Source organism: Diachasma alloeum, unplaced genomic scaffold, assembly GCF_001412515.2.
Source record: "Diachasma alloeum isolate Michigan unplaced genomic scaffold, Dall2.0 Dall_scaffold_00178, whole genome shotgun sequence".
Lineage (NCBI taxonomy): Eukaryota > Metazoa > Arthropoda > Insecta > Hymenoptera > Braconidae > Diachasma > Diachasma alloeum.
The window spans coordinates 2,676,645-2,704,581 of NW_021680344.1; the positions used below are offsets into that span (position 1 = coordinate 2,676,645).

Consider the following 27,937-nt stretch of genomic DNA (forward strand, 5'->3'; position numbering starts at 1 on the left):
ATGTCTGAATGTATCAATACATATAATTCACTTATTGTACCATCATTCTTGACCAAATGCTATAAATATACAGTTTGCAGTAAATAAGTGTAGCCCTTCAACTTCGCTTAACACATTAAACCCATCTCCCGTACTAACAACTACCAATGAATATGAAAAGATTGCAATACCTTCAGACAATCTATTGTTCACAAACGTGAACATCATCAGACTTTGTTGCAAACTTTCTCTCGTTGAAGAAATCAGTCTTCTTGTCTTGTCTTCTGCTTCTTATGAAGAACTTTTCCATCGAAAATGAAATCATCACCACCGCGATCATCACTTGAATATGTAATAAGTCTTCCACTGCAACTTGACTACCGTCGAGGGAGCAATATCCAGTCCTCCACAACAAAGAAAAAAATGAGGGATGATATCGAAGGGATCAGCTGTCACATGCAGTATTAACGGTCATGATTTATTACTGCACACCTTGAAGGAGGGGGAGATACACTGCAGCTTGATTGTCAGTCGCCAGTCACTGCAGACATGAAGTCTACCCCTAGGTACATTCCCCCAGCAAGTGTAACACTTTCATGTCAATCTATAGTCGAGACCCTCCACCTGCGGAGGATCCTAGCGCCCTTCGTCCAAACCGGAAACCCTCACTTGTAAATTGCAATAATTAAAATCCGATTAGATCAATCGTAGGGAATTGCTGAAATTAATTCCATTGTCATCATGATGTCGCATCCAGTGGAGACACTACCAATTCGCCTGACCAAATTTTTCCTCAGCGCAGCTGGCTTCACCATTGCCACCACTAGGCGTGAAAAAATAGTTGTTGATGTCATTGTGACTTATTCCACTATAGCTCTCTCATTCGCCTGTTGTGTCACCGGTATGGATATTTACAACTGCTGGGGCTCATTCTACGTGAGTTACACCCTCTATTTCCCTTATTAAAAAATAGGTGAAACGTTTTTGCTGAGCAATCTATTTCGACAAGCATAGGCTGGACTGAGGAATATTTTAATGGTATTTTAGCTTATGTAATAAATAAATAATTAAATAATTTAGTCATTCAAATATATATTCTTTTTTATATTTTATTAAAATGTATACTTATATAAAAACTATACTCTCAATATTATAGTTATATAAAAAATTTAATCTTTGGATATAAGAAAAATGCTTATGGAATTATCATGACTAACAAATTTACATGCAAATTTTGAAAAAAGACGAGAATAACGTTTTAAAAGACAAAAACAAAACAAAATATTGGGAATTTGTGACAGCGGACGGTTTATTCCGAAGATTTTTATTTCTATACTTGGAAAATGGGCCCGATTTCGTTCTTAGATGCACCGAATTTCTTAAACCTTATAATGTGAATTTATTAATTAATGAAGCGGACATTAATTCTAATACGTAATGATAAAGAATCCGTATAAATCGCTAGCCAACCGTGCGCCCCCTTTTTTAGTGGCGATAAATTCTGCAATTACACGGGGAGATTTTTTTTATCTCCTAGGAATTTGTATACTCGTTCATTGGATTCGGCACGTGCTTCATCGTCCAGTCGAAATTCGCGGTGTTCATGGTGAAGAGGAAGAAGTACTTGAAACTAATGAAGTACACTAGTGAGATTCTGTGGACTAGGCATCACACTGAGTACGGGAAGGGAATCATCAAGGAGTGCGAGAAACAGGCCATGCATTTTATCATTTTGTTCACTTTTCTGGCCCAGGGAGTCAGCCTGTGCTACACTATCCAGCCTATTTTACGTGAGTTCGTAATGTATTTTACTGGTTTGTGATTATTTTGTTGAAATTTCCGGCGCAATTCGTGAAATTTCAAGGAATTTTGTCATTGAAAATTTACAATTTTGGGGAAAAATCAATAGAAACTAGAAATTTTAGTTCAATTATTCTATGAAAATTGATAGAAATCCGGAAAATTCAGGTAAATATATTATTGAATTCTTCATTAATTGAGAAATTTAGAGAGTCGAGTAATTTTCGTTCTTGTAATGATAAGAAATTTTAAAATTCATTGAATTTGCCGGGAAATCTGAAATTTTTGTATTGTTTATTCCAGTTAATATCGGGAAGAATGAGACTGATAGACTTTTTCCATTCACGTTTTGGGTGGATCTGCCAATATACATATCTCCCTGGTTCGAAATAGCTTTTGCCATACAGGTGAATATTATTCATTATTTAAATATTCGCGAACGAAAGGAATTTATTAGAAAAACCTAGTGCTTTCTTGGCGAAATTTCATTGCATTTCTATTGGAAATCTGTAAGAATTGTTCCGGAGTTCCATTTGAAATTTATTAAACAATTGTATTCGTTTTTTAACAAATAGAAATGTTTAATAAGTAACAATTTTTCGATAGAAATTCAATAGAATTTCTCAGAGAAAATGCTACGAATCTCTACTAAACATTTACATATTACATGTTGATATTATTCAAATCGAACCATTCCACAAATTATTGATTTAAAATAATTACAGATGTGGAATAAATAATCCTTCGCAGGTACTGAGCTGCTATCACACATCAATTTGTTACTTCTGCTTCGACAATTACCTAGCCCTCACCAACATATTCATAACTGGGCAGTTTAAAATCGTGAAGAACAGACTGGAGACACTCTTTGACGTGCACACCCTCGACCCGAAGGACGGCAATGGAATCAAGAGATGGTGTGTGGCGAGGAGTAGAGGACTGGGGAGAATTGCTCGTGAATTGAAAAACTGCGTCAAGCAGCATCAGATGCTGATTGATCTCGTTGACCAAGTGGAGGACATATACTCGTTCATAAATCTTCTCCAAGTACTTGTCTTTAGTTTTCTCATTTGCCTGGTTGGATATCAACTCATACTGGTATTCCCCACAGATTCCTTCCATCAACCGAAAGAAAAAAATTTCTTGATTCAAGTATATCGGGACTTGATTCAAGTACGAGAGATACTTGTTTCGATCAAGACAGATACTTTACTTAAGTAGAAAAGATACTTGATTTACGTAGGAATGATGCTTGAATCAAGTAGAAAAAATACTTTATTTAAGTAGGAAAAATATTTGATTCAAGTCGGAAAGATACTTTATTGAAGTAGAAGAGATACTTGATTCAAGTGGGAAAGCTACTGGATTCAAGGAGAAAAGATACTTAATTCAAGACGAAAAGATACTTTATTCGAGTAGGAGAAATACTTGATTCAAGTAGGAAAGATACTTGACCCAAATATCTTTCAAACTTGAATCAACTCATCAACACGGCTAGACATTTTTTGGCGATACCAGATAGAAATCCATAGAATCCATTCAAGATCGTCGACTTGATACAATCCTACTCAGATCAAGTGAAGGCTCCAGATTTAATCGAGAAGTTTTTCTTGTCGGTGATAATAATTATTTTTAAAGAACATTCCTTGCCCTTTGGAGCTAATGGCATTGCGTTTTTCAGCCCGGAAACTCTACAATGAGACGCATCCTCTTTGTTGTATACTTTGGCGGATGCTTCACGCAACTATTCACATTCGCCTTCACATGCAATAACTTGACCCTGGCGAGTTTGGATGTTGGTGAAGGGCCTTGGCATTCAAAGTGGAATACTAAAATTCGTTGTAAGGAAGGTCGAGCCATCGTTCGAGATTTGCAGATGGTCATCATGAGGGCCCAGAGTCCGTGCAGATTGACAGCTTTCGGGTTTTTTCCTGTGACTCTCAATACATTCAAATCAGTAATTGAGATCGATACTATACGAACGAAGAAATTAAGAGATTAGTCTCGTGAGTCATTGATGCATTCGTTTGATTTCAGATGCTGAGCACCGCATTCTCATATCTGACCCTGATGAGAAACAGTGAAGAGATGATTGAATAAAAATTTCAATTTTTTGAGGACAATGAGAAGAAGTCTCCATGACGTGACGTTTTTCATAATAAAATAAGACAGAGAAACATGAACGGAAAATGAGCATTAGATGTGCGAAGCCACCCACGTTTTGTCTGAAGTAGTAACGGAAGGGATTGGGTTAGCCCGGGCAGCGGTCAAAGACTGGTAGTTCCTTCGTCTGCTGACCGGCCTAAAGCCCTGGGGATAATCCCCACCGCATAATTTCCCCATCGATCAAGGGTTTTATTCCCATGTGCTTGAAACAGAACACCATGTTGATTAATTCATCGATATCCCATTGAAAAGAAATAAGTTGGGTCGAATTATCGAATTATTTGAAGTTTACAGACGATCGATTTTGTGAATGTATTCAATTAAAGAATAATAAAATCCATCAGATATTGATTTATTAAATGAAGTTAAATAAAATAATCTCAGGGAAATAACCTGACATCATTTCAACAGAGAGGATAAATAAATTGACAATAAATTCTGAAGAGTGAAGACTGACACGATCGTATAATAAACCTTTTCATCAATTACAGTGTATAATGAGTCGCCGTGGACTTTTGAATTCCAAAAACTGTAGAATTCACCCGATTTTCCACTTAATTTCTGGAGGCGACGAACAAAATGTTTGAATTACTTCAGACCACTTGTCCACATAAAATTCCCTCTAATGGAGCCACTCACGGTACGTGACAGCATATAAAATTTTCATATCTGAATTCTACAGTGTCTGCGGGAAATCAAATAACAGAGGAAAAATTTCAGGAGAAAAAACGAAAAATGAATAATTCTCACTGAAATAATTTTGGTTCAGAATCATATCGAGGCTGCACTGATCAATCTTTATGTATTCAGTTTTGTTTATTATTTTGGTATTCACTGAAAAATGGAACAATAGATCGAGATTTAACAAGAGATAATCAAGTTTAACCATTGCTATAGCCTCAAGTCCAGGAGATAATCCCTACCATATAATCCCGCGATAGCCATCAACGGTTTTATTCCCCTGTGATTGAAAAGAACAATTAGGCTGATTAATTCATTGATATCTCGTCGACAAGATATAAGTTACGTGGAATTATCGAATTATTGGGATTTTACAGACGGTCGATTTTGTGAGTATATTCATTTAAAGTATAATCCATCAGATGTCAATTTATTTATTCTAATTAAATAAAGTTGGAAGTAACCGGAGAGAAATCATTTCAAAAGAGAGGGTAAATAATATTGGAAGAAGACATTCATAATAGACAATATCGAATAATAAACCTTGTTTATTACTTATCAATGCCAGTGTATGATGAGTCACCGTGAAATGTTAAATTTCAAAAACTGTAGAAGTCATCCAATTTTCCACGTAATTTCCAGAAGCGACAAACAAACCATTTGAATTAATTCAGACCACTTGTCCGCATAAAATCCTCTCTAATGGATTCACTCACGACACGTGACAGCATATAAAATTTTCGTATCTGAATTCTACAGTGTCACTCCGCGAAATAAAATAACGGAGGAAGAATTTCAGGAGAAACAAGTAGGCGATTGCAGCCATGCGGCTGTACATATTCTGCTGAGAAGGACGTCTGTTCTTTTCTCGCCATCAAGATATTGATTGCAGGCTTCCGAATGGATTCGTTTATATCTCGAATATCTCGATTTTTATTCAAGTTAGAGCGCGAACAAGGATTTCAAGTCAAAAACAGAAAAATCTAAATATCTCAAAAACTTTTTATGAACGGGTATATATATTTTGATTGATCGAGATAGAGGACATCAAGCCGAATATAAAAAAAAAATCATTGAAATCGGTTGATTCGTTATTGAGATATTCAAGACATTAAGTTTACATACAAAGTTGAATATCTCCGAAACTAATTGACCGAGTAAGCCCATCTTCCATACCGGTCCTTGCAATCATCAGAGACAGCTTCGTGCCAAATTTCAAGTCGATATATCAATTTTTACTCAAGTTAGAGCGCGAACAAGGATTTCAAGTCAAAAACAGAAAAATCCAAATATTTCAAAAACTTTGTATGAACGGCTATATATGTTTTGATGGATTTAGATAGAGGACATCATGCCGAATATTTTGAAGAAAAAATTATTGAAATCGGTTGGATATTTTCCGAGATATTTGTGAGAAAAGGTTAAAAAACGAATGGATATTGCTCAAAAACTAATGGACGGATCAAGCTGAAGTTTGGCATGGAGTTAGTCTCCAGTTATACCAATTAACTGAAAAAATTTCAAACTTTTTAGAATGATTTTTCCCGTTTAATTATCAAATTTACGAAAAAATTACCACCGACTGGACAGTGTCACGCACAGACATGGTCCCCAAACTTCGTATTTTTACGTTTCAGACCATTCTGCATCATTTCCGAGCAAAATTAGAAAATGTGAAAATCGAACGATTGCAATGCTTCCATTCAGAAGCATAAACGAAAAATGAATGTTTCTCACTGAAATAATTTCGGTTCAGAATCATCTATTGTTTATTATTTTGGTATTCAATGAAAAATGGAACAATGGATCGAGATTCAGCAAGCGATTACTGAATTTGAACGTTACTATACTAATTGCTGATGTGCATTTGATAGAAATTTTCAGAAATGCAGATGCATGGGAGACGAGAAAATCCTCATTGACCTCGTTGGAGAACTCGAGATTTATATTCCGTGATAAATCTCCGAGCACCTGGCTCGAGGGACCACATTTACCCGGCTCAATATCAAATATCAAATGCGACAATCGTTGAAAATTCCGTATGTAAACTGGAGTATGACAATGCTAAATGGGACAGAGAGTGCGGGTGGAACACCTTGAGGCTTCTCACCTGCATAATACATCCTTCTCGTGGATTTTCACACGGGACGTGCCGACACATAAAATTATCCCGGAGTCTCAGGGATCTGGGAGATGTTGCCGCGAGGAATCGCGATGCCTGAGGGTGTCACTGTGAGTAATCTAGAATTTCTTCATTCAATTTTGTAAAAGTGTTTGACGTTATTTTGGGAATTATACTGAAAATTTGAAGACAGGAACTCAACTCGAATTCGTTGTTCAATACGCAATAACTTCTATACTGATGATCAAAAAATTATGAACTTAGATTTAATGATAATCTTGAGCTTCCATAAAAAATTTGTTCCATTACGGTATTCCTTTAAACATATTTTTCTGGAATTTTTAAGATCAATCTCAGTTCGATAGCACAAGGGGTTGCCAAGATCGGCGATTGCCAGAAATTTGTTAATAACAAATCAGTAATTCATTGGATCGAAATTTCGTTTACGCCTTTCGCCAAAGGAATGTATAAAGTACGTTCGTTAAAAATTTCCAAATGTTTGATAAAAATTATCTCGATAAACGAGAGTTTTGAATATGCATCCGACATCGAATTCCATTCCGTAATGTTTATCTCGGCATTATGTATTGACGAAAAACATTAAAAATAACTTGACAAAAAAATCTGTCGCATTGCGTTGATAATTTTAACTGTTTCGTGAGGGAATTTTTAGAATTTCGATATCTACAATAGTACGAAAGATAGTAAAATTTTGATTAATCACGGAAAGGGTCTACAAACCGTAAACCCGGAAAATACTCAAATGTTACAGTTTCATAAAAATTGTCCATTGATCAGTTTAAATGATAGATTTGAAGAATCGACAAATTTCAGTAAAGTAAAGCTGAATATTCTGTTTTAAAACGGAACAATCAGTTTCATTTCACTTCCTCCGTTGCGGTAGAATTTTTAACCTCAACCAGCAATCCCTGACAGACAGACCGCTCGGTTTTTGACTCGACGGTCTATTGCCGACCGACGATAAGACAGAAATCTCTAGATAACGAAGAACTAACCTACCGCTGATAACACATTCGTTGAATATTCTTATCATAATACGGTACACAACCCTGCATTACCGCACGCCAATAATCCCGATATCATGTTGCCCTCTCATCCCCAATCAATCCGCGCACCCTCATTCGAATTCAGCCGTTAACAAGGGGATAGAAAATTCACAGAGGACAGCTCAATTAGCAATGCTATTTATTCGGTGCTAAATAACCCAGCCGTACAAGCATAAATGTTGAATACAGAGAAACATGCGGATTGATCAGCATTAGCCCGCTGTTTACATCATCAATTTGCATCGAATTACCTTCAATGTTTACAGATTCACCAATTGATGTTATTATCAATTGGAAATACGGAGGGGGAACTCGAGGAACATTAAAGGCGGTATTGATCAGTGCTTGTACTATTGTGAGAAGAAGCATTAAGGGAAAATGGGGGAGTGATACGTTCGAGGTCAGTGGTATTTCATTCCGCACTCGTATCGCCCGTTATTTTTTTAAGTGTTTCAACGCCCTCGGCATTGGCAGTATCGTAACCAGGTGCTGTACTCTTTACTCTTTCCAGCCAGTCAGCTACATTACTGTAGTCCGCGAGATCAAATCCAAAGGCCTGGGGGGTAAATGATCGTATTAAGGGCGCTGTCGAGGACTTTTGGATGACATTCTCGGTGCACTTCTTGAATTTTTGTATTGGATTGTGGTTGCAGGGATGTTTCGAGGAATTTTGGCATTGAAAATTGTATATTTTACACTGTTAGAGATTTCTCGACAATTTCAGTCACAGTGACATCTGAATTTTCGATTTTGTGAGTTTGAATTCAATTTCAGGTGAATGCGTTCACAAAATTTCTCATACATCTTAAAAATTTAAGGAAATTGGGTTTTTCGTGTTTAAGAATCATTGGTTTTTTAGTGACAGAATATTTACAAAAATTCGGGTATATTTCAGTAGCGAAGTGGTAAAAGGAGATAAGACAATTTTGACTATTGGCTAGTTTTTAATGAATATCTCCCTTAGATTTGGAAATATTCCTCAAAAACTCAACTGGGAGATGAGTCGACTTATCTCCGTTTACCACTTCACTACTGATTTGTTCTTGAATTTTTATTTAATGGAAAATTCAGCACAATTTGATATTGAATATTCATATTTGGTTGGGAATTTAAGTCAATTTGGGATGTCTCAGCTGTCTGCTGCTAAACACTTTGGAATTTCTTTCAATTTCCAAGATTTTTTCGTCGAGAAGTATAAATTTTAGAGATTAGAGTCACAAATCATTCTATTTAATATGAAACTTTCTTTATGTTGCGAAATCTCAAGGGATTTCGGTATTAAAAATGGTAAATTTTACGGAAAATTCGAGGGAAAATGTGAATTTTAGTTCTATTATTCTGGGAAAATTAATAGAAGTCAGGTAAATTCAGAGAAATTTGGTAATTTGGGAATTTTGATTTTTTTATATTGTAAAAAAATTTGCAATTTCTTTGAAATTTCCGGATTTTTTCATCTTAAATCGAATTCAATGTCACTCCTGAAAATTATTCCTCAATTGTCCCGGAAATTTCGACATTAGAAATTCTAAATTTCATGGAAAAATAAAAGGAGACTGTGAAATTCAGTGCCATCATTCTGGGGATTAATAAAAATCAGGAAAATTCAGAGAAATTTAGAACTAGATATGCATGTTTAATTGAAAATGATAATAAATCAGGAATTATTGTCTTTCTACTGCTAAACAATTTAGAATTTCTTTGAAATTTCACCATTTTTCTTCTCAAATCAAGTTGAATATCACTCTTCAGAAAATTACTAATCAAGAGTCCATGAAATTTAGATTTTTTTTAATAGTTCAATGCGCTAATTAGTAAATTGACGTTGAGGGGCAGCGGAACGGTTTGAAGATGGATTTCTACAGAAACCAAATGGCATTTGAAGCCAAGCTAACCAAATAATATCTCGAATTTCATACCCCTTCCGAGGCCCCTGATACAAACTAAACTAAACCAAGGTTCAAGGATCATACTTCGGCAGTTGTGACACTTGATACCAACGAAAGATCGGCAATAGTCATGTCACTGCCAGCAGCCCACTCATTCCCCTCCAGCAATTTGTCAAGAATTTTAAATGCTTCCTTCAATTTCTCATAGTTCGGCTCATTGTACTCAGTCTCTCCCCGGAATACAACTGGATACTGCAAAGTTAGGATTCATTACTTTCTCCGGTTGCAATTAAATTTGAGTTTCGAAGGCAGCCATTTGGTGGAGTATATTTCGATCAACGAATGCCAGTTATGTGAGTGTTCCAATTTATTGAACGCGGACACTTAACTGCGGTAGTTTACGGCTTGGTGAGGTCAAAATAGTTTGATTTTGACAAACAAGTGGCGAGTGTTCAGAACAGTTCAACGTAAATTTTTGAACCATTAAATGCGTGCCACAAGCCCGAATTTCATTATTTATTATCTCCTAAGCCAGTATTAGAATTTTCTTTAATAGTCGGGGAATATTATAAACATTATTTATGAGAAACATGAGGAAAATCTTAAGAATTCAACTCAAATTCGCTGTTCAATACGCGATAACTTCTACAGTGATGATCCAAAAATTATGAACTCAAATTTAATAATAATCTTAAGCGTTCACCAAAAAATTGTTCAATTATGGGATTCCTTTATACAGATTTTCCTGGAATTTTTCATTCCATTCGACAAAGGAATGTATAGAGTATATTTGGTAAAAATTTCAGAATTTGTGATAAAAATTATCTCGGTAAACGAGAGCTTTGAATATGCATCCGACATCGAATTCAGTTCCGTAATGTTATGTATTAAAGAAAAATATTAAATAATTAACTTGAAAAAAAATCGAGTCGTATTGTGTTGATAATTTTATCTGCTTCATGGGGAAATTTTTGGAATTTCGATATCTACAATAATACGAAAGGTAATGAATTTTTACTAATTACGGAAATGGTCCATACGGCATGTGGACGCCGTACTAGAGCAGTTAATGGTACATCGAAACAGAATTCAACATTGAAACCCCTGATTTTGTTGGAAAATTCGCGACAGATGGAATTGTCGATGACGAATGTTGATCCTGAAAATTTCAAGCGCGCAGCCATTACGAAACTCACGTAATAAGCCGCGATGCATTTGTAGAGACTTCCCACATCAAACTGCAGCCGATGTTGGACAACAGCACGTTCGCTGGCCCCAGTCGGATACAGTCCCGAATCCCCGCCATACTGATCCACGAGGTAGCACATAATCGCCCGACTGCGAGAAAACCCACGAAAAAATTTCAATCATGACGTGCGTCAATAAAGGGCTTCCGTCAGAAAGCCTCGTTCCCTACCTCTCACTCAATTTGTAATCCTCATCAACGATAAAGGGAATGGTCCTCTGTGGATTCATCTGAAATTGCGGATGAAAATTAGGGGCAGATCCACTCGTTATGGACGAGAGGTACTAACTTGAGGGGCTATTAACATTTGAGAGACGTCAAGATTATGAAATGCAACGATTATGGGAATGGTTGTACTGATTACAACTGTCGCAGATGGCAATTTCACACTTGATTTGAACTGAATTACGTACAGTTGTAGTTACTGATAATAGATTTTGTTTCTCATGATAATTCTGATTGTACTCTCTGGCATTGTAATTTTTTTTGCCTGAGATGATGGAGATGTTTCTTTCTTGGAACAAGTATTATATACTTGAACCAATTTCAAATAAATAAGATCATACGGTGAAAATCAATCATTTCTTCTTGAGATACATTTACTTGAATCAAATAAAACAGTCCTTGGCGTCACGACACATGTATTCACCACAAAAATGGAAAACTTTTATTTTTTTTAACCTAATATAATCTCCAGTCGAGAAATTTTCTACTTTCGTGAATTTATCAAAAATTCGTACCTAGGAGATGATTAGATTGAGGAATGAATTGAATGTTGTTTTCTCGAATGAAGCCGGTATTTAAATTGAGCTTTCCGTACATCGCATTGAACGCAATTTGTGATATCCAAATTTGTGTTGCATTTCCGTAATCTGTGATTCTGTTATTGGAAACTAATGCGATTTTTTTTAGTCAAGAACTATAAACTTCTTTCAACTCAACGACATCTTACTGCAATCTCAAAGCTGTTTCCACGTAACAATATTCATCCTGATTCGACATACGAAATGCTCACTTGAATTATAATTTCCTTGGAACAACGTACGATCGTGTTAATTGAGATAACAGCGTATTCAGTCACGAGAATAATTTTGATGTTTGAGTAAACCAACGAATTTCTGGAGTTAGCAACCTTTTGGTTAGACAGAAATCAAATACTCTCATTATTGCGGCAAATAAAAGGAACTTTAATTCTACAGAAGTGCGATTTCTCCCAATCAAATGTATCTCAAGAAGAGATAACCGGTAGAAAATCATGTTTATTTGAAAATTAACAATCAAATGATAGTTGATTCAAATAAAATTCTCTTGATAAAATTAATTTTTTCGGTCTGTGTGCTTGGATATCCTTAAATCGATTCATTTATAATTCTAATGACCCCTCCATAACTGTAAATAGCCCCCTCCCCTTCCCCAAAAAAAGACACCACTTTACTTGCTCATACTCCGGAGTCAGATGTTCACCAGTGAGAATATCAAGATTCTTGTAATTGAGAGGGAGTCCAATAGCCTCAGCCGTTAGCATCACAGCGCGACAGGGTGGACTGAATGGGAGATAATAGAAATCAATGGACATGGTACCTCGAGCTAATCTATCGAGTCTCAATGCCGAATTGAGTCACAGAGCGGAGACGTCTGTCACGCACTGTCACCTTTTCGCGTCTAGAAACCGTTCGAGCAGGCAGTGTGCCACCGGGTCTAGTGCACATCAATCGATATGTATATTTCCTTGAAACTGAACTCGAATGTACACATACGCCATTTCCCTCCGCTCGCAAAGTTTCCAATCCACCTGCACACGATTCCCTCAATCGCCCCCCCCCCGGACACCGTTTTCCTCTCATTTTTTCCCCGCTTGTATACAAGATTTTCGCCTTATCGGATTGTCTATTCACCCCGTGTCGACGTAAAAAAAATTTCACGTGTCTGTTTCTGTCTTCGTTTCGGGTAAACAGTTTTCACTGGCGTAATTTGACAAAAAAGGTGAATAAACTTTGTTGGAAATTATGAGGAGAATTCGGAAGACCCCTGAGGAGGGGGAGAAACGAGTGAGTGATTGGGGAGGGAATTGATTTTCATGACCTCCTGGTGACCTTCTCCGTGGTCTTGATGAGGGAAAATGAAAAATGGGATTGGGGTTTGTTTGGGATTTATTTTTCACGAGTTTTTTCGTCAATTGATTGTGAGGGGTGGGGAGGAGTGGGTGGTATTATCGGCTGGAATCATTATCGGTATTGACTTTGGATGGATTGTGTGTACCGGGGATATTTGAGGTAAGGTTGAGGGATAATGACATCGACCCGAGGGTTAATCAATTGACCTAACACAGTGCGAAAGTATCGGCAATGTTGGGTGATTATAAGAGAGTGCGGGGGATGGATTTTTTATTTTTTGGTTATTTGGAGGTATTTAATTCTGTACAGGAATAATTTTTTTACGATAACGAACAAATAATTTTTATGATGGAAATTTGATTGTTTATGCATTACTTATAGAAAATGCCCGTAATTTTCAAAAATTGAAATTGTTTAAATTATTTTATCAATCTTCCTTCAAGAGGAAGTTTTCCAATTTTTTTTTCAGATTTTTAAAATGTTTTCTAACGGTTCAATATCGAGATTAAAATTCAGATCTGCAAAGTTTAAATAATAAAATCATTGTAAAATATCCGGATATTTGGGGCTGAAATGAAAGCTGTAAGGTTGGGCTATACAAGTAAAAAAGCGTTTCAGTGGAGAAGAAATATCCGAAATACTTAAATATCCTTAATGATATCCAAGTATCTTTTACAATTTGGTAATTTGCCAATTAAATATCGTGATAAAATGTTTTTTAAAATCACGAATATTTAGCGCCAATGAAATTACATTTTGCATAGAACTATTATATTATAAAAATCCAAATAGACTTCTCGTGATAAAAATTTCAAATGAAAAATCCAAAATAAGAATAAGGGGCAGAATAAGCGTCACAAGGGTAAGATTAAGAGTTACTAGGATTATCGTAAGGGTCACATGAAGGATCAAAATAAAGGTCACAAGGGTCAGATTAACAATCACAAGTCATTAAGGGTTCAAATAAGGGTCACGGGGGTCAGAAACTTGGGGTCCAAACAAGGGTAACAAGGACTAAATTAAGGGTCTAAGTAAGGGTCGCAAGGATTAAATTAAGGGTCACCAGGGTCAAAATACCGGTCACGAAGGGTACAATGAGGGTCAGTATAAGGGTCACAAGGGTCAGAGTAAGGATCATGACAGTCATATGGGGATCATATGGGGATTCATGAACGGAGCGAGTAATATTATAAATCCTAATAGAAAAAAAAATGTGTACGCTCCTCAATGTTGTGCAATCCCAATGACGTAAAACCCTCCCGAATATTGGAAATCGATAAATCATTTACGCTTCAAACCAAATATTTTCGTAATTGTAAAAGGCTATTTCCAAGTAATACCAACAGTGACCGTCAATTTGATAGTTCCATGCCATTAAAAGCCCGGACAATAATCGTTAGACCATTGCCATTTCAAGCATATACCGATTATAATGACGTTCGTCGGTTGTATAAACTCCCTCCTGCAGTGGTTGGTCCACTAACTATTAGATTTTCCATTTGAACGCGCACACTTTGGCCACAATATTCTCGTACATCCGAAGAACCATTGTATCCACGAATTGGCAGCTTGCATAAAGGCAAATTCAATTGTCATGTTAACTTGATATACACATACGCTTGATCACTGTTGGTTTTTAGTGGATCCAGACCAGTTTCGGGTATTCATTGTCCATTCATCGTTACAATGATTGATCCACCATGAATGTGAAATTAAAGGACTCGGAAATTTCCGGAAAACGAAAATGATGGAGATGAAATCGATATAAACTCTCATCCGTCATCCTCATTATGTAGCTATTGAAGATGGGTGGTAACGAGTAAGAACCATTATAACTCGACGCGTAGAGATGACGAGATTTGAGGAGTTTGACGAAGTTTCCTCCGCGACAAGAAGGAACTTCGGGAATATATGATGTCACTTGTGGCACTAAATGAGGCAAAGTTTTCCGGAGTATCTTGATTTTATGGTAAAAAAATTGTAGATCTGTAATTATCCATCATACACTGGATCCTCGAGGAATAGCTGAAAGCGAGGGAGAATGAATTTCAGGGCACGCTGAAATCCCGAAAACAATAATTTGGGAGAGGTAGTGTGGAAAAGGCTGAGGGTTGAATGGTATTGGTTAATTTAAGAATCTTGGCCCTCGATTTGGTTCATACGAAAAAAAATTGTATTCTTCATACTGTGCATCAAGTTGACTCTTTTGGTTGGGACCCATATGAGTTGGACTGAATGGTCCACTTGATTATGTATTGCTTCATCTTTGTGTGGGTCAAATTAATCTTCAGCTCTACCTAAACAATTTTATTTTTCCTATCTTCCTTACTTCCTCTATTATCATTTCCTTGATAAATTATTCACATGATCAGTAACAAGTACAACAAGTCCATTTGTTCAAGTATGGCTAAATATGGAGGTCAAATCAGGGGTCAACTTGACCTTCACTTTTACCCGCACGACTTGACCTTTATGGGTTAAACTGAGAGTCAAATTGTATGGGTCAAAATCAGGGTTCAATTGACCCCTAGTTGACCTTTTCTTGACCCTCATTTTAACCCATACGATTTGACTCTCAATTTAACCCATAAAGGTCAAATCGTGTGGGTAAAAGTGAGGGTCAAGTTGACTCCTAGATGACCTTTATGGGTGAAATTGAGTAAATTGAATAGGTAAACATGCAGGTCAAATTGACCCTCATTTTTGGTCCATACGATTTGACCCCAAATTTAACCCATAAACGCCCAATCGTCTGGGTAAAAATAAGGGTCAAGTTGGTCCTTAGTTTGATCCACACGCTGTAATTCTCAGCTCCACCCAAACATTTCCATTCTCCCCTCTCACTTCATTTCTCATCTTCTCCCTCACAAATGTTTAAAAAAAACAAATAAATTCAAGTAATAACTTCTGAACATTTATTAATCAACCATAATCCACTCGAAATAATAAACTCACAGAGATGAACTCCGTGCAATAAAATTTAATTTGTGCGAGTGAAAAATCATCCGGAGATACTCCGACTACCTAGAGCACCATCTCAGTTTGATGAATTAAACGAGACAAGATGAATGGAAGAGTCCACCAAAAGAAGGGGTACAAGAGTTAACAAAACACTGGAGACGTAATTAATAAAATTCTCTCATTTCTTTGAGAAATTAGCAACCAGCTCTTTGAATGCCTCAACTCCATCGGCATTTGCCTCCTGATACTTGGGTGCTTCAGCTTTAATTTCCGCTGCCCACCTAGTGATATTCTTGAATGGCGTTATGTCGTATGACAGTGCCTGCAAAGGTATTTAATTAATTTTTCCGATTTTAATAGGATTTCACTCTCATTTCAAACGGTTTCTTTTACCTCGAAAGTTGTTATGGTGGCGATTATGGTGAGATCAGCAATTGTCAAGTTCTTTCCTGCTACATACTTCTGGCCTTCGAGAAATTTGTCGAGGAAACCCAGGACTCCAGCGATTTTCTCGAATTTGGCTGGGTCTGCTGGGGCACCCGCGAATAATATTGGGTACTATTGGAAATTAATTTTTATTAATAAATTTACTGCGGTTATTTCTAGGTATGAGGACAACTGTATGCGATAAAACGAACGACCGGAGTATGAGGATGATAACGTAATGCTGGACGTACACAAACTTTACTGAAACATTTACCCAATTCCAATAGCTGATAATGGACAATAAGTGAGTATTGTTTCGCAACTATCCGAGCATGCACTACTGAATTTCAACGAATTACTTAACACATGATTACAAACGTATTTGGTCCTTTGGGACCGGTAGTCACGTGTATCTGGGTTATCTAATCTCAGTGAGATGGGATTCAAGGATTCAACTGTATTCGGTAATGAAAATCCGTGGTGATAGTGGGACGATTTATTGGTTATGAGGGTATGGCGGGAGACACTGGTACGGAGAGAAAAACGTTAGAGAAAAATTATTGCACAAGTCAAGTCAAAATTGATGGATCAATTTGACACTGATGTGAGTATAATTTATGGGTCAACTTGACTCTGTTATAGGTCAAATTTATGAGTCAACTTTACCCCAATATGTGTCAAATTTATGGGTCAATTTGACCCTCATGTGGGTCAAATTTATGGACCAACTTGCCCCTGAAATGCATTAAATTCATGGGTCAACTTGACCCTCATATGGGTCAAATTCATGGGTAAACTTGACTCTGATATTGGTCAATACAAACGGTCAATTTAACCTAAAAGTGGTTTACACCAAAAGGTCCACTGGGTTAAATGAAAATATGGGTCAAACTGAAGGATCAATTTGACCCTTCAAGGTTTTTAGGATTATAGGGTTGTGAAAACGTTTGACCCTTTTTATCATCCCACACATCTTTGTCATTCAACCTTCAAAAAAAAATCCGTTCATTATGAAGAAATGAATTTTTTCATTTCTTAATAAATTATGAATAAAGCATGTATTCACAAGATTTAAGGGAAATTTCCCGATTTGCATTGTTTCTCCGTGATTCAATAGAACCGTTCACGGATACTTGAACCCAACAAAGGGATTTTGTGCCCGTTCTGTTTATCACGTAAGACTCGGTAAAGTTTCGGGGTGAATTTGTGAGAGGAGTTCATCTGTTGAAGCGAATAGGAATACTTACGTAATAATCGGCAAGGCTAGCGTAGAGGTTGCCCTGGTCAAAGAAGAGTCGCTGATTGACGAGGGCGCGGGCTTTCGGTTCCTTCGGATAAAGCGAGTCGTTCTTGGCGTATTGATCCACTAGGTAGCCCATGATAGCACGACTGAGAGGAATATTGCAGGTGAATATTTCGTGGAATTAATTTAATTGTCGGGTAAAAGGTATTTGGAGTTTAGCTCACCTCTCCCAGAGTACGAAGCCATTGTCGTTGATGGTTGGTACTGTGTGCTGAGGGTTGCGCTGTTAAATTGCAATTCCAAAAATTATTAATCTAGATGAACAATTAGGTTTCAACAAATTACACGAAGAATATATTCAAGGGTTAATTCGTGTGAGTGAATTTTGACCGATAACAAATTTGATAGGTCAACTTGACCTTGCTATGGGTCAATAGGAATGGGTTATCTTCACCTTGGTATGAATTAAATTATAGGTCAACTTGACCTTCATATGGGTCCAATTTATGGGTCAATTTTATGGGCCAACTTGACTGTGCTATAGGTTAAATTCATCTCAACTTGATCTCGACATGGGTCAATAAAAAAAGTAAATTTGACCCGAGAATGGTTTACATCAAAAAATCTACTTGACCTCAATATGAATTAAATGAAACTATGAATCAAACTGAAGGGTCAACTTAATCTTTACATAAACCTTCTAAAGGGTGACCTTGACCTTGATAGGCATTAAATTAAAAGGTGAAATTGACCTTTACATGGGTAAGATAACTGAAGGGTCAACACAAATCTGACATAAATTATCTGAAGGTCAAATCGTATGATCCAAATCAAGGATCAAACTAGCGATAGAAAAATGAAATAACAATCATTATAAAACGAAGATCTACAATTTTCTCTCGCTATATAATGTGGGCCAAACTAAAGTTTAATTTGATACTCTGCATTGACCTTCACATGGGTCAAATTCATGGGTCAACATAAAAGGTCAATTTGACCAGAGAATAGTTTACACCAAGAAATCTATTTGACCTATGGTTTAAGTGAAATTGCGGGTCAAGCTGAAGGGTCAACTTACTCTTTTCATAAACCTTCAAACAGCGGGTTAATGGGATGGGTTCAACTACAGGTCAAGCGTGAAGGTCAAATCACATGGAATTAAACCCATAAATGAGATAACAACCATGATAATGCAAAATCTGCAATTTTTTTCTCATTCCTCACCTTGACAAATTCCGGTTTAAGGTGTTCACCGTTCTTTAGATCCATCAATTTGAGATTCAAATTAACGCCAACAGCAGCAGCAGCTAGTCTCACAGCTCTGCATGGTGCACTTCCAGGAACGTAATAGAAATCAATGGTCATTTTTAAATTCTGTAAATAATTGATTTTGTCAGATAGCAGTGAAACTAAATGTTTGGCGCGTTTCACATGATAATAATCAAACATCCATGATTTATACCCAATCAGCATATTTAATCCCTGAGTTTATTAATTTTAGTACTCATTGGCTGTGATTTTCATTCCGCCTTTCTCACAGTATTGAAATTCCCATTTCATTATCATCATTTCATGAAGTAATGTGGTATTATGATTTGACTGGGCATACGCATGAATGACTTACAATCTCATTTGCATTCACATGGATGCTTGCATGGGGCATTATATAGAACACCGAGGGATACCTAGGTATTTCTGTTCATCAACTTTTTTACGAAAAATCAAAATGTGGACAAAAGAAAATTTGTAGAAAGCGAGAAATTCATTGTACCCGGAGAAACGAGGGGATTGTTATACGGCTTTGTCGGGTACATGTCGATTCTCTTTGGAGAATCGAGGTGGGTTCGTTAATTCCCCGTCAGTTTGAATCCGTGAGCTATGGATTTTATAATACTTGGCTTCCCAGTTGCCCGAGAGCCCTGTGCTACTGATTCTGCGGATATTCCGTCGATAATAATCCCTCTTTAGGGAATTATATTCGGGCTGATTGGATAATCTCTCGATACAAAATCTATTCGTCTTTTAATTACTGCTGGGACAATATCGGTATTTGTTGGAGGAGATTTTTTAAACTGATAAGATGATTGGGAAATGTATTTAATTCGTAATGACGTTGTAATGATCTTAATGAATAGAAAGAACTACAAATGACTAGTAAATGGGTATTAAACAAATAGAAATACTGCGCAGAGGAAATTAATTTTTTTCAAATTTTGAGAAAATTATTTCTTGTTTTTTCTTCAAAAATTTGTTAATTGAAAATTTAAAAATACATTCACCTGAATTTTCTTGATTTCTCTTAATTTTTACGGAATTATTAAACTGAAATTCACAATGCTCAGTGATTTTTGCATAAAATTTTGAATTCTCACTGCTGAAATTCCTCGAAATTTCAATAGGACTCATTGATGGAATTAAAAAAATATATCGCAAATTTCGTCTAAAAATATTTAACATTGAATATGGCAATCAATCAAAATCACTCGCGAAATAATTCAATTATCCCCGAGACGCATCAGCAATGTTCACCGAAAGCCTTTCCCTCCCCAATGTTCCCGAATAATACCCCATTAACACCGCGCTAATAATCACAAATACCGCGCTCGACCCAAATAAGTGTAATGGACATGTCGAGTATCTCTTATCTGATGTATCACAGTTGCAGTATTATTACTCGCGCAGCCCATGAACCAGGGAATAACACAAAATTAAACAGAGTGAAGAATTCCCCGGGTGCCCCATCCCCATCACGAAGTATACAAAATAATAAGATAATGCCGGTATATAATGCCACGTGTAGGGCGACTGAAGTGAAGACCACACCTTATTATTTTTATCTGCGCTGCAGTTGTAATAGAGAGCGAGAGAAGCGAAAGTAATAATCCAACGGTGAACGTTCACTAGGCGAGATACTGTGGCTCAACTGAGTCAACTTATACGGGGCACGTTCTTATAAGCGGCAAATGGCAGTGTTGCCACTTGGGTTTAGTTGACTCTGGCTACAGACAATGTTGTACACTGTGCAATGTAGTGTACTGTCTCCGGGATTGTTGTCAAAATGAAGTGAAGTGACTTGTTAGAAACTTTGAGATTACGGTGGAATTCACTGGTTCACTGCGAGCACAACCATCTTAGGGCTATCTTGAGATGAGATTTTAGACGGATATTTATTGTCGTTGGATGAATTTAGTATCGTTGAGATGCAAATACGCTACATGACGAGGCGTTTATGACCACTGTCAAACCCCTTCCGTTCTAAGACAGCCACAATTTTCCAAGGATAAATGACAGGGATTTTTCGTCTGTGTAGATGATTTTTTCTTTTTTCTTTATCAATTTTCATCTTTAGTTATTTATTTCATGTAATAGGACTATTTCATGTAGGGGAGACCGGGGCATAGTAGGGTACATGTAATCATAATTACAATTAAATTCCTTCTAGAACACACTTCAGAGTGTGAATTTCTGGAATTCAATGTTTGTTGATACTCTGGTAAAAGTGCGTGCCCACACTGTTATTAATTTTTAGTTAGTTCACACGGTAATTCAATTAATCTGTTGTTCATCTCATCAATATAATTCCGTGCTTAGAATATTGTCATCTCGTATTTTCAGCACCAAATTAAAAATTAAAAGTTCATTTGGAATATTGAGTCACAGTTTCTTTTTATTCATATCAGAAATTTGTATTTGGATATTAATATTATTTGTTCAAAGTGAAAAAATCGATCATCATTTTCACTATATTACATTCAGATTCTCCTATCCTCAGCGTCAAAAATGTGAGATAATCTCATAATTCTAGCTATTAATTCAAATCAACTTTGTTCGAAGAAAACCTTATAGTAAACGCAATATTAAGAAAGTAAAATTATTCTATTTTCCGCTGACCTAAATGATGCGGACAATTATGATTCGTTCATTCATGTTTCATACAATGGTATTCAATTCTCTTTTGTTTGTTAGGCGGGTTTCATGAAAATTCAACGCAAGACGATTGGACTCATGAAAACCACCTTGCTTTCTCCATTCGCTCGAGATATTGCCTGTTTTTTTAGAAAGGAAGAGTAGAGATCAACCTATTTTGTTAATTTATGTCACAAATTAGAAATTAGTTATGACCCTCATTTTTAACTAGAAAATTTGTGCGTCACATGACCGTCATTTCCAGATCAGATGACTCGACCTTAAAAAAATAGTCAAAAATTCAGAGCGAATACAGCTCGAAATAAGTGATCGTATTATTATTTGACTTATTTCATTCTTGCGATTTTCATGGTCCGATATCTTTTACAATTTTTCTTTATCTCAAAAGCACCTAAAACACATCCCAAAACTGTCTCAATTTAAGGTAGTATAAACATATCTTGCATTTTCGAGATCAAAATCGGAAATAAATTCTAAATGAAAGTTAATATGAACAGAAACATTCTATTTAGGTTTGTACTCAATCGACAGTCTAGTATTATTGATAATAATTAATCTACAAGTACCAAAATAAGTGAAACTTTTATGGAGAAGATTAAAATCTAGAAAAAATTTCATAAATTCAGAAAAAATAAATGAAAATTCTCGGCTCAATATGAAAATTGTCGTCGGGGTCAGGCCTTTGTAATAAATAATTTATTAAAAAACACCATAGTCAAACGAGAGACTATTGTTGAAAAGAAAATAATTCAAGAAAGAATTTGATGGATCAATTTCTTACACTCATCGAAGTTAGAATTCGCGGGAAAAACTATCAATGATGAATCATTATTTGGGCTTTTTGAATTTTTCCTCGGGACACCCAATGACTCAACTGGAATTTATTGATTTTACTTTGAGATACCTTGTTTTTCATTTGTTCCGTGATAAACATGCCGCGGGTTTTATTAATCAGTGAGTTTATCAGGGAGGGGAGGTAGATTGGAGGTATCCTACGGTCATCACTCGGTGAGATAGCAGTAGTGGGGGGTTATTATGTCATTGCCGTGGATTCACCGGAGTGACGAGCATGACTTGCTGTCTCGTTTGGGAAAAATACGGAGTGATGAGGCGATTTTTAACATCCGGTAATAATTGATTTGGAGGGTATTTTCGGGGAGGTGAACCGGGAGATAAAGTTTACGGGTTTGTGGGGAATTAGGTTGATGGGACTGACGACAGCTGCCACCAAAGGTGATTTCATGATTCCGGAGTATTTCAGTGATTAATGTGTATTTGTGGTGATTGAAATCACAGACGATTAGGGGTTGGCGGGGCAAAATCAACTGCGGGGAAAGGTGGATTCTTCATTCACTGTAAAAGCCAGAGTCTTGAAGAGGTTTTCACGTCATATTTTTTGTCTGAAAGAAAAATTTAATTATATGTTCCCCTGAGGAGAGCTTTTATCGTGTTGAATCAATTTACTTGTGAAGAAAAACGAATGTTTCCAAATGCCTTTATGTCTTTAGGGTAAATACCTTCGTTCTACAGAGAAGTATATGAAACCCCCCGGTTTTATCAAGTGAATGTTATTGAGTAGTGTATATCTTTGTCCAATAAATACTTATAATTTCCGTGGAACACATGATAATTCCAAGAGGAAACTACAATGTTCTTACCGAAAACTGTGTTATTGGCAAAACTAAATAATTTTGAGGGGACAATTTTTTTTTGTGAAAACATATTTTATTCTCATCAATGTATTTTTTCTATGGTATAAACCTATGGAATTCTCAGATCAAATGATTGTCGTACAATAGATTATATTTTTTCCTGCCAGCAGTTCGAATTCTTCTAGGGATAGTTCTGATGATAACGACAAAAATTTAATTTTCCGTGAAAGATATTAAATTTCCTTCTATCAAGTTGGTTAATTTCCCTCAAGTAAATCTGTGCCACTCCATCAAATATTCACACGTGGAACGTATAGTTTTTCGGCAGAGCTAATTTCTTCTCTCAGTGTGAGTCATCGGAATTCAATGATTTCGTCCGACTTCTACGAGATACTAAATTGATTTCATCAACGATTAACACAATGACTTGCAAGTAAGCTAGATTAAAAATCAAGTGATTATCGAAATGATTTCAGAAATGATTTCAATACTTGCATGGAGAGAAACAATCAGTTCTGTTGAAAAATTATATGTTCCCCTGAAGAGATTTTGTCGTGTTGAATCAATTTACTTGTGAACAAAAAAGAAAGTTTTCAAAGTTTTGTAAATACATTCCTTCTACAGAGAATTACATGAGCCTCCGGTTTTATCAGGTGAATGTTTCGAAATTTCTACCGTTCGATCACACCTAAGATATTTCGAAAAGAGAAAAGCCCTCACTCACCGTTAGATGAAAGTCTACGAATGATCGTGGGATTGGGAAATGCCGGTGAGTACCTGTAATTCTGCCGTGAAAGAATTGGATTTGAATTCATAAAAATATCAGCATTACTTCCGCAGATGTCAGTGGAGGTCTGCATAATGTATAAACCCGATAACACATGTGAGTTCACGCATGAGGAAGGACCGGCGGGAATTACATGGGTTTTACTACTTCAGTTTGGCACCACCTTTTGAATATTTCAGGGTTAATTCGCCATGTTAATTCCAGTTTGTGAACAATAATTTTCGAGGGTTGCACTATCCGTACAATATCGATTTTTTCCTCAGTATTAAATTCCGTTTCGCTGAAAAATGTTGATAAATGCATCGTGTTTGTTTTTTCTCAGAAGAAAAGTCCAAGGTCAGTTCTGAATTTTTGCTTTCGCATAGAAATTTTCAATTTTTTGGGTTACGACAACTAATTTTGGCCCCTGCGATTTTTAGAAAAAATAATTGTTTGAGGATGGTTGACCTATCAAGTGGACAAGTCAGTTGAAAAGAAAAATCAAATTGACTAAATAAATCGTTCATGTTACAAATTATTTATCTCATCAAATTAGAAGCGTTATAGCGTACATTTCCGGTCTGAACAATAATAATTAAAGAAAATGTTCATAAATAATGGAGGACTTGCGACTGCGGCGGTAACAGTCGAATTTTGATCGGGCAACATCGCACGCTTCGGCTAGTAGTGGGGTTTTAGCAGTGAGATGAATGTTTGTGTGTGTTATACGTGTCCATATACTTCTAGCACTGAATTATCGTCACCGACTTGACTGAACTCGATCAGCTGTTGTGTGGTGTTGTCGCGTTGCTCAACCCGTAATGGCGGTCAAATTTTTTTTCGAGGAATTCGAAAATATGTGCCGCATACAAAAAAAAATCGTATCATTCACCAAAACTGCCTCAACTATTTTCTTATTGTAAATCGAACTTCAGATTTTTCTCTCAGTTTAATCAGTCATTTTTACAATCTTCTAATTTTTCTTGGAAATGATGTAGAATGTCATTAAACGTGAAGATATGATGTTTTTCGAAAATGCATGTATACATGTTCGTATGTGTGTGCAGATTTTTCGGAAATTCTTTATAAATCTCAATAAAAAGACAAGTAACGTTGTAGCTATAAATCTGAAATTTTGTCACATAATTGGCATTTTTCATATTTATGATAAAATTGATGTATTCCCGATAACTCCCGAAAAAATTGAGGTAGGGTATTGAAATTTGGTGAGATTGTAGCTCTTATGATATTACAGGATGAGTTCGTGAGTAGGCGAAATCAAACAAGTGGTTTAGAAGAAATTCAACTTTTTGTGAAAAACTGTTTTGCTCAATATCTCCTAAAATATTAGTCCGATTTCAAGTTTTTTTTTTTTTCTAAATACTCGTCTTGGTGTCACCTATCGAGATCAATTAAAATATGAATACGGACGGGTGTCCGTACAAAGCTTCCGAGATATTCACGTTTTTCTATTTTTTTCATCGCAGTGAATTTGACGTCCCGTAATCCGCGTGAAAGTTCGAATGAACCCCATAAAATTTTGCCTACTAATCAGTATTATCGGGTCTCACTTCTGTACAACATTTTGGATCGATTGATTCAGTACATCATGCCATAGAGCCATTTATCTAGAAATAATTTTTTCTAAAAAATGACACATCGTCACTTTATCGATGATTTTCGCGTCTGGATGATTAAAAAAGTCATTCAACATTAAATTATGCTCATTTCTATTTTATATGATATCGTTAAATATTAGTCGGTTTCCTAATAAATGAATGTTTATTAAAGATCTTGTGGCGAAAAAGATGATAAAATGCAATACAAAAAGGCGTGACGCGTCCGCGAAATAGGATTAAAGATAGAAGAATAAGTTTTTGCAATGCTAATTAGTCTCAACTACCCTTTATGATTGATAATATTGAAGAACACATTCCAAAAAAGTGAGAATATTAAAAAATTAATAAATGAAAAAAAAATCGAGAACAAAAATTAAATATTCATTAGTTTTTCAAAGATAATATCCATCAGATAAAGTCGGGAAGTTGAAAAGGAATTGCCAATTCTCATTTTTGAAATTGGAATTGCTACGAATCCATTCGGATGTTCATTACCGATGGAATTGGTAGAAAGAAAAAGACTATTAGTTTTACACATGAAAAAACAGTCACAGGGCTTCTGCCGAATGGGAGTTGTACCCTGCTTATTTTTCAATATCTTGAGTGTCTAACCCTTGCAACATCTCGATCAAAGTTCACACGGTCACGTTTCTTCCCTAGGCGTAATGTTACAAGAAGTGATTGTCAGAAATTAATTTCTCACCAGGATGCCCCGATGGAAGGATGAAAATTATTACTAACGTGTGGCTCAAATACGAAGCTGCCATATGAGACAACATCAAAATTACGGTGATTAATGTGAGTTTTGACTAAACACCCTTTCGATCTTTCAGAAAAATTAAATTATTGTCCTCATCATCAGAAATATCCGATCCTCTAGGAATACACTGACGAGGAAATAATATTCTTTCCCAAAAAAATGTCCAAATTCGGTGCAAATTGCGAATTCATCACCAAAAATATATAGTCCTCGTTGCGCCAATCAACATCTCACTTGTTCCCTCACTCTCGTCATCCTCCTTGCACCATCCTTAACCAATTCCGCTGCCCCAGAACACTATCCCCATTCATTCACACCCATCTCCCTGAATCATTAATTCCCGAATCACATCCCGCGACACCTGTCACCTACCCATTCACATCCTCAAGACCCCGAATATCGCAGGAAGCCATTCGCCCCAGAAATGAAACACCCGACACATCCTAAGTGACAGTTTCTGAATAATTCTTCTAGCATGTCATATCGGCATCACCGACACTCGCAAAAAACCTCCCGGGGCCTGTATCACACCCGAATGCCCCCATTCCACCTCCCCCCGCCCACATGCACTTCTTCCTCCCGTCCGCTGAGGTTTTCCTGCCTGCTACCCCGGAAACATTCCCTGCCAACGTGAGATAACAAACGACACGAGCTTGTGTCAACACCAGAGAGAAATACAAAAAAAAATTATTTTCCCTCGTTTGAAAAAAGAAAAATAACCTCCTGAAGTTGGTCCCCAGACACAGGTTCATTACATTTACCAGTGGAATAAAAATAACAGTTGAATAAAATTTTTTTAAATGCTCCAGATAATTTTTCCGACTTTATGATAATCACTCTCATTTTCGTAATGGATTCTGTTCATTCACAGCTACCGAGGCGAATGTTACCCTCCGGCGTGTGAAATTTCCTTTTATCCGAATAATATAAGCAATTATTTTTCCTCATTAACATTATTATATAGGGAGTACCTGAAATGTGCAAATGCTGTTGGCTCATCATGAAATCCATTAGTCGATCAGTATTGTGTGTGTGGCATTGCATTCAAGGACAAACAATTATCGAGCTCGTTCTCTCCATCCACCTTCCCTCGTCCTTCTGCCGTTTTCCTGGATGGCATATCGCTAAGCGGTTTCGCAATCCAAAGCTATTCAGAAAATTGCTCAACAATGACGAGGCAGGGAAAAGAATAAAGAAAATGGGAACGGGGCTGCGATAAGACGATAGGGGGGGGGGCGTCGGATATAAAACATCAAGGAATTGAGAAAAAAATAGAACAACTGAGAGGTTTTTCCNGGGGGGGGGGGGGGGCGTCGGATATAAAACATCAAGGAATTGAGAAAAAAATAGAACAACTGAGAGGTTTTTCCTGGGGTGGCGGGCGGCATCAAGTACGAACAATAAAACACGTGACAGACAGGTTGGGAGAAGTGACGGGACTCGAGAGAGAAAACGATTAATGCTGGAAGACAAGATGTCGTCTGGGAGGACGCTACATTTCTCCGCTATTTTTCCGAGTCTT

General features: G+C 36.6%; 2 protein-coding genes across 2 annotated transcripts; one reads left to right on the forward strand and one right to left on the reverse strand.

Moving 5' to 3' along the window:
* Positions 1–720: 720 nt before the first annotated feature.
* On the forward strand, positions 721–3,907 carry LOC107038398 (odorant receptor Or2). Its single transcript, XM_029126234.1, has 6 exons — positions 721–915; positions 1,517–1,769; positions 2,083–2,186; positions 2,530–2,877; positions 3,461–3,736; positions 3,817–3,907. The coding sequence occupies exons 1-6, from the start codon at positions 721–723 to the stop codon at positions 3,877–3,879; spliced, it is 1,239 nt and encodes a 412-aa protein (XP_028982067.1). The 3' UTR covers positions 3,880–3,907.
* A 4,030-nt stretch (positions 3,908–7,937) lies between these two features.
* LOC107038404 lies at positions 7,938–20,597 on the reverse strand. Its single transcript, XM_029126175.1, has 12 exons — positions 20,515–20,597; positions 18,916–19,065; positions 17,916–17,974; positions 17,696–17,837; positions 16,416–16,580; positions 16,222–16,344; positions 15,067–15,119; positions 12,383–12,548; positions 11,119–11,177; positions 10,898–11,039; positions 9,786–9,953; positions 7,938–8,371 (listed from the first exon to the last, which is right to left on the reverse strand). The coding sequence occupies exons 2-12, from the start codon at positions 19,054–19,056 to the stop codon at positions 8,228–8,230; spliced, it is 1,362 nt and encodes a 453-aa protein (XP_028982008.1). The 5' UTR covers positions 19,057–19,065; positions 20,515–20,597; the 3' UTR covers positions 7,938–8,227.
* Positions 20,598–27,937: the final 7,340 nt, after the last annotated feature.

What these genes read in the sequence shown, in the direction of transcription:
- LOC107038398 (XM_029126234.1), top strand. Translation starts at nt 721, where the DNA reads ATGATGTCGCATCCAGTGGAGACACTACCAATTCGCCTGACCAAATTT. An exon ending in ACTGCTGGGGCTCATTCTAC is followed by an intron (nt 916 to 1,516) that starts GTGAGTTACACC and finishes TTTATCTCCTAG; the next exon opens with GAATTTGTATACTCGTTCAT. An exon ending in CACTATCCAGCCTATTTTAC is followed by an intron (nt 1,770 to 2,082) that starts GTGAGTTCGTAA and finishes TGTTTATTCCAG; the next exon opens with TTAATATCGGGAAGAATGAG.
- LOC107038404 (XM_029126175.1), bottom strand. Translation starts at nt 19,056, where the DNA reads ATGACCATTGATTTCTATTACGTTCCTGGAAGTGCACCATGCAGAGCT. An exon ending in GGCTTCGTACTCTGGGAGAG is followed by an intron (nt 17,838 to 17,915) that starts GTGAGCTAAACT and finishes TATTCCTCTCAG; the next exon opens with TCGTGCTATCATGGGCTACC. An exon ending in AATGCATCGCGGCTTATTAC is followed by an intron (nt 9,954 to 10,897) that starts GTGAGTTTCGTA and finishes CTAACTTTGCAG; the next exon opens with TATCCAGTTGTATTCCGGGG.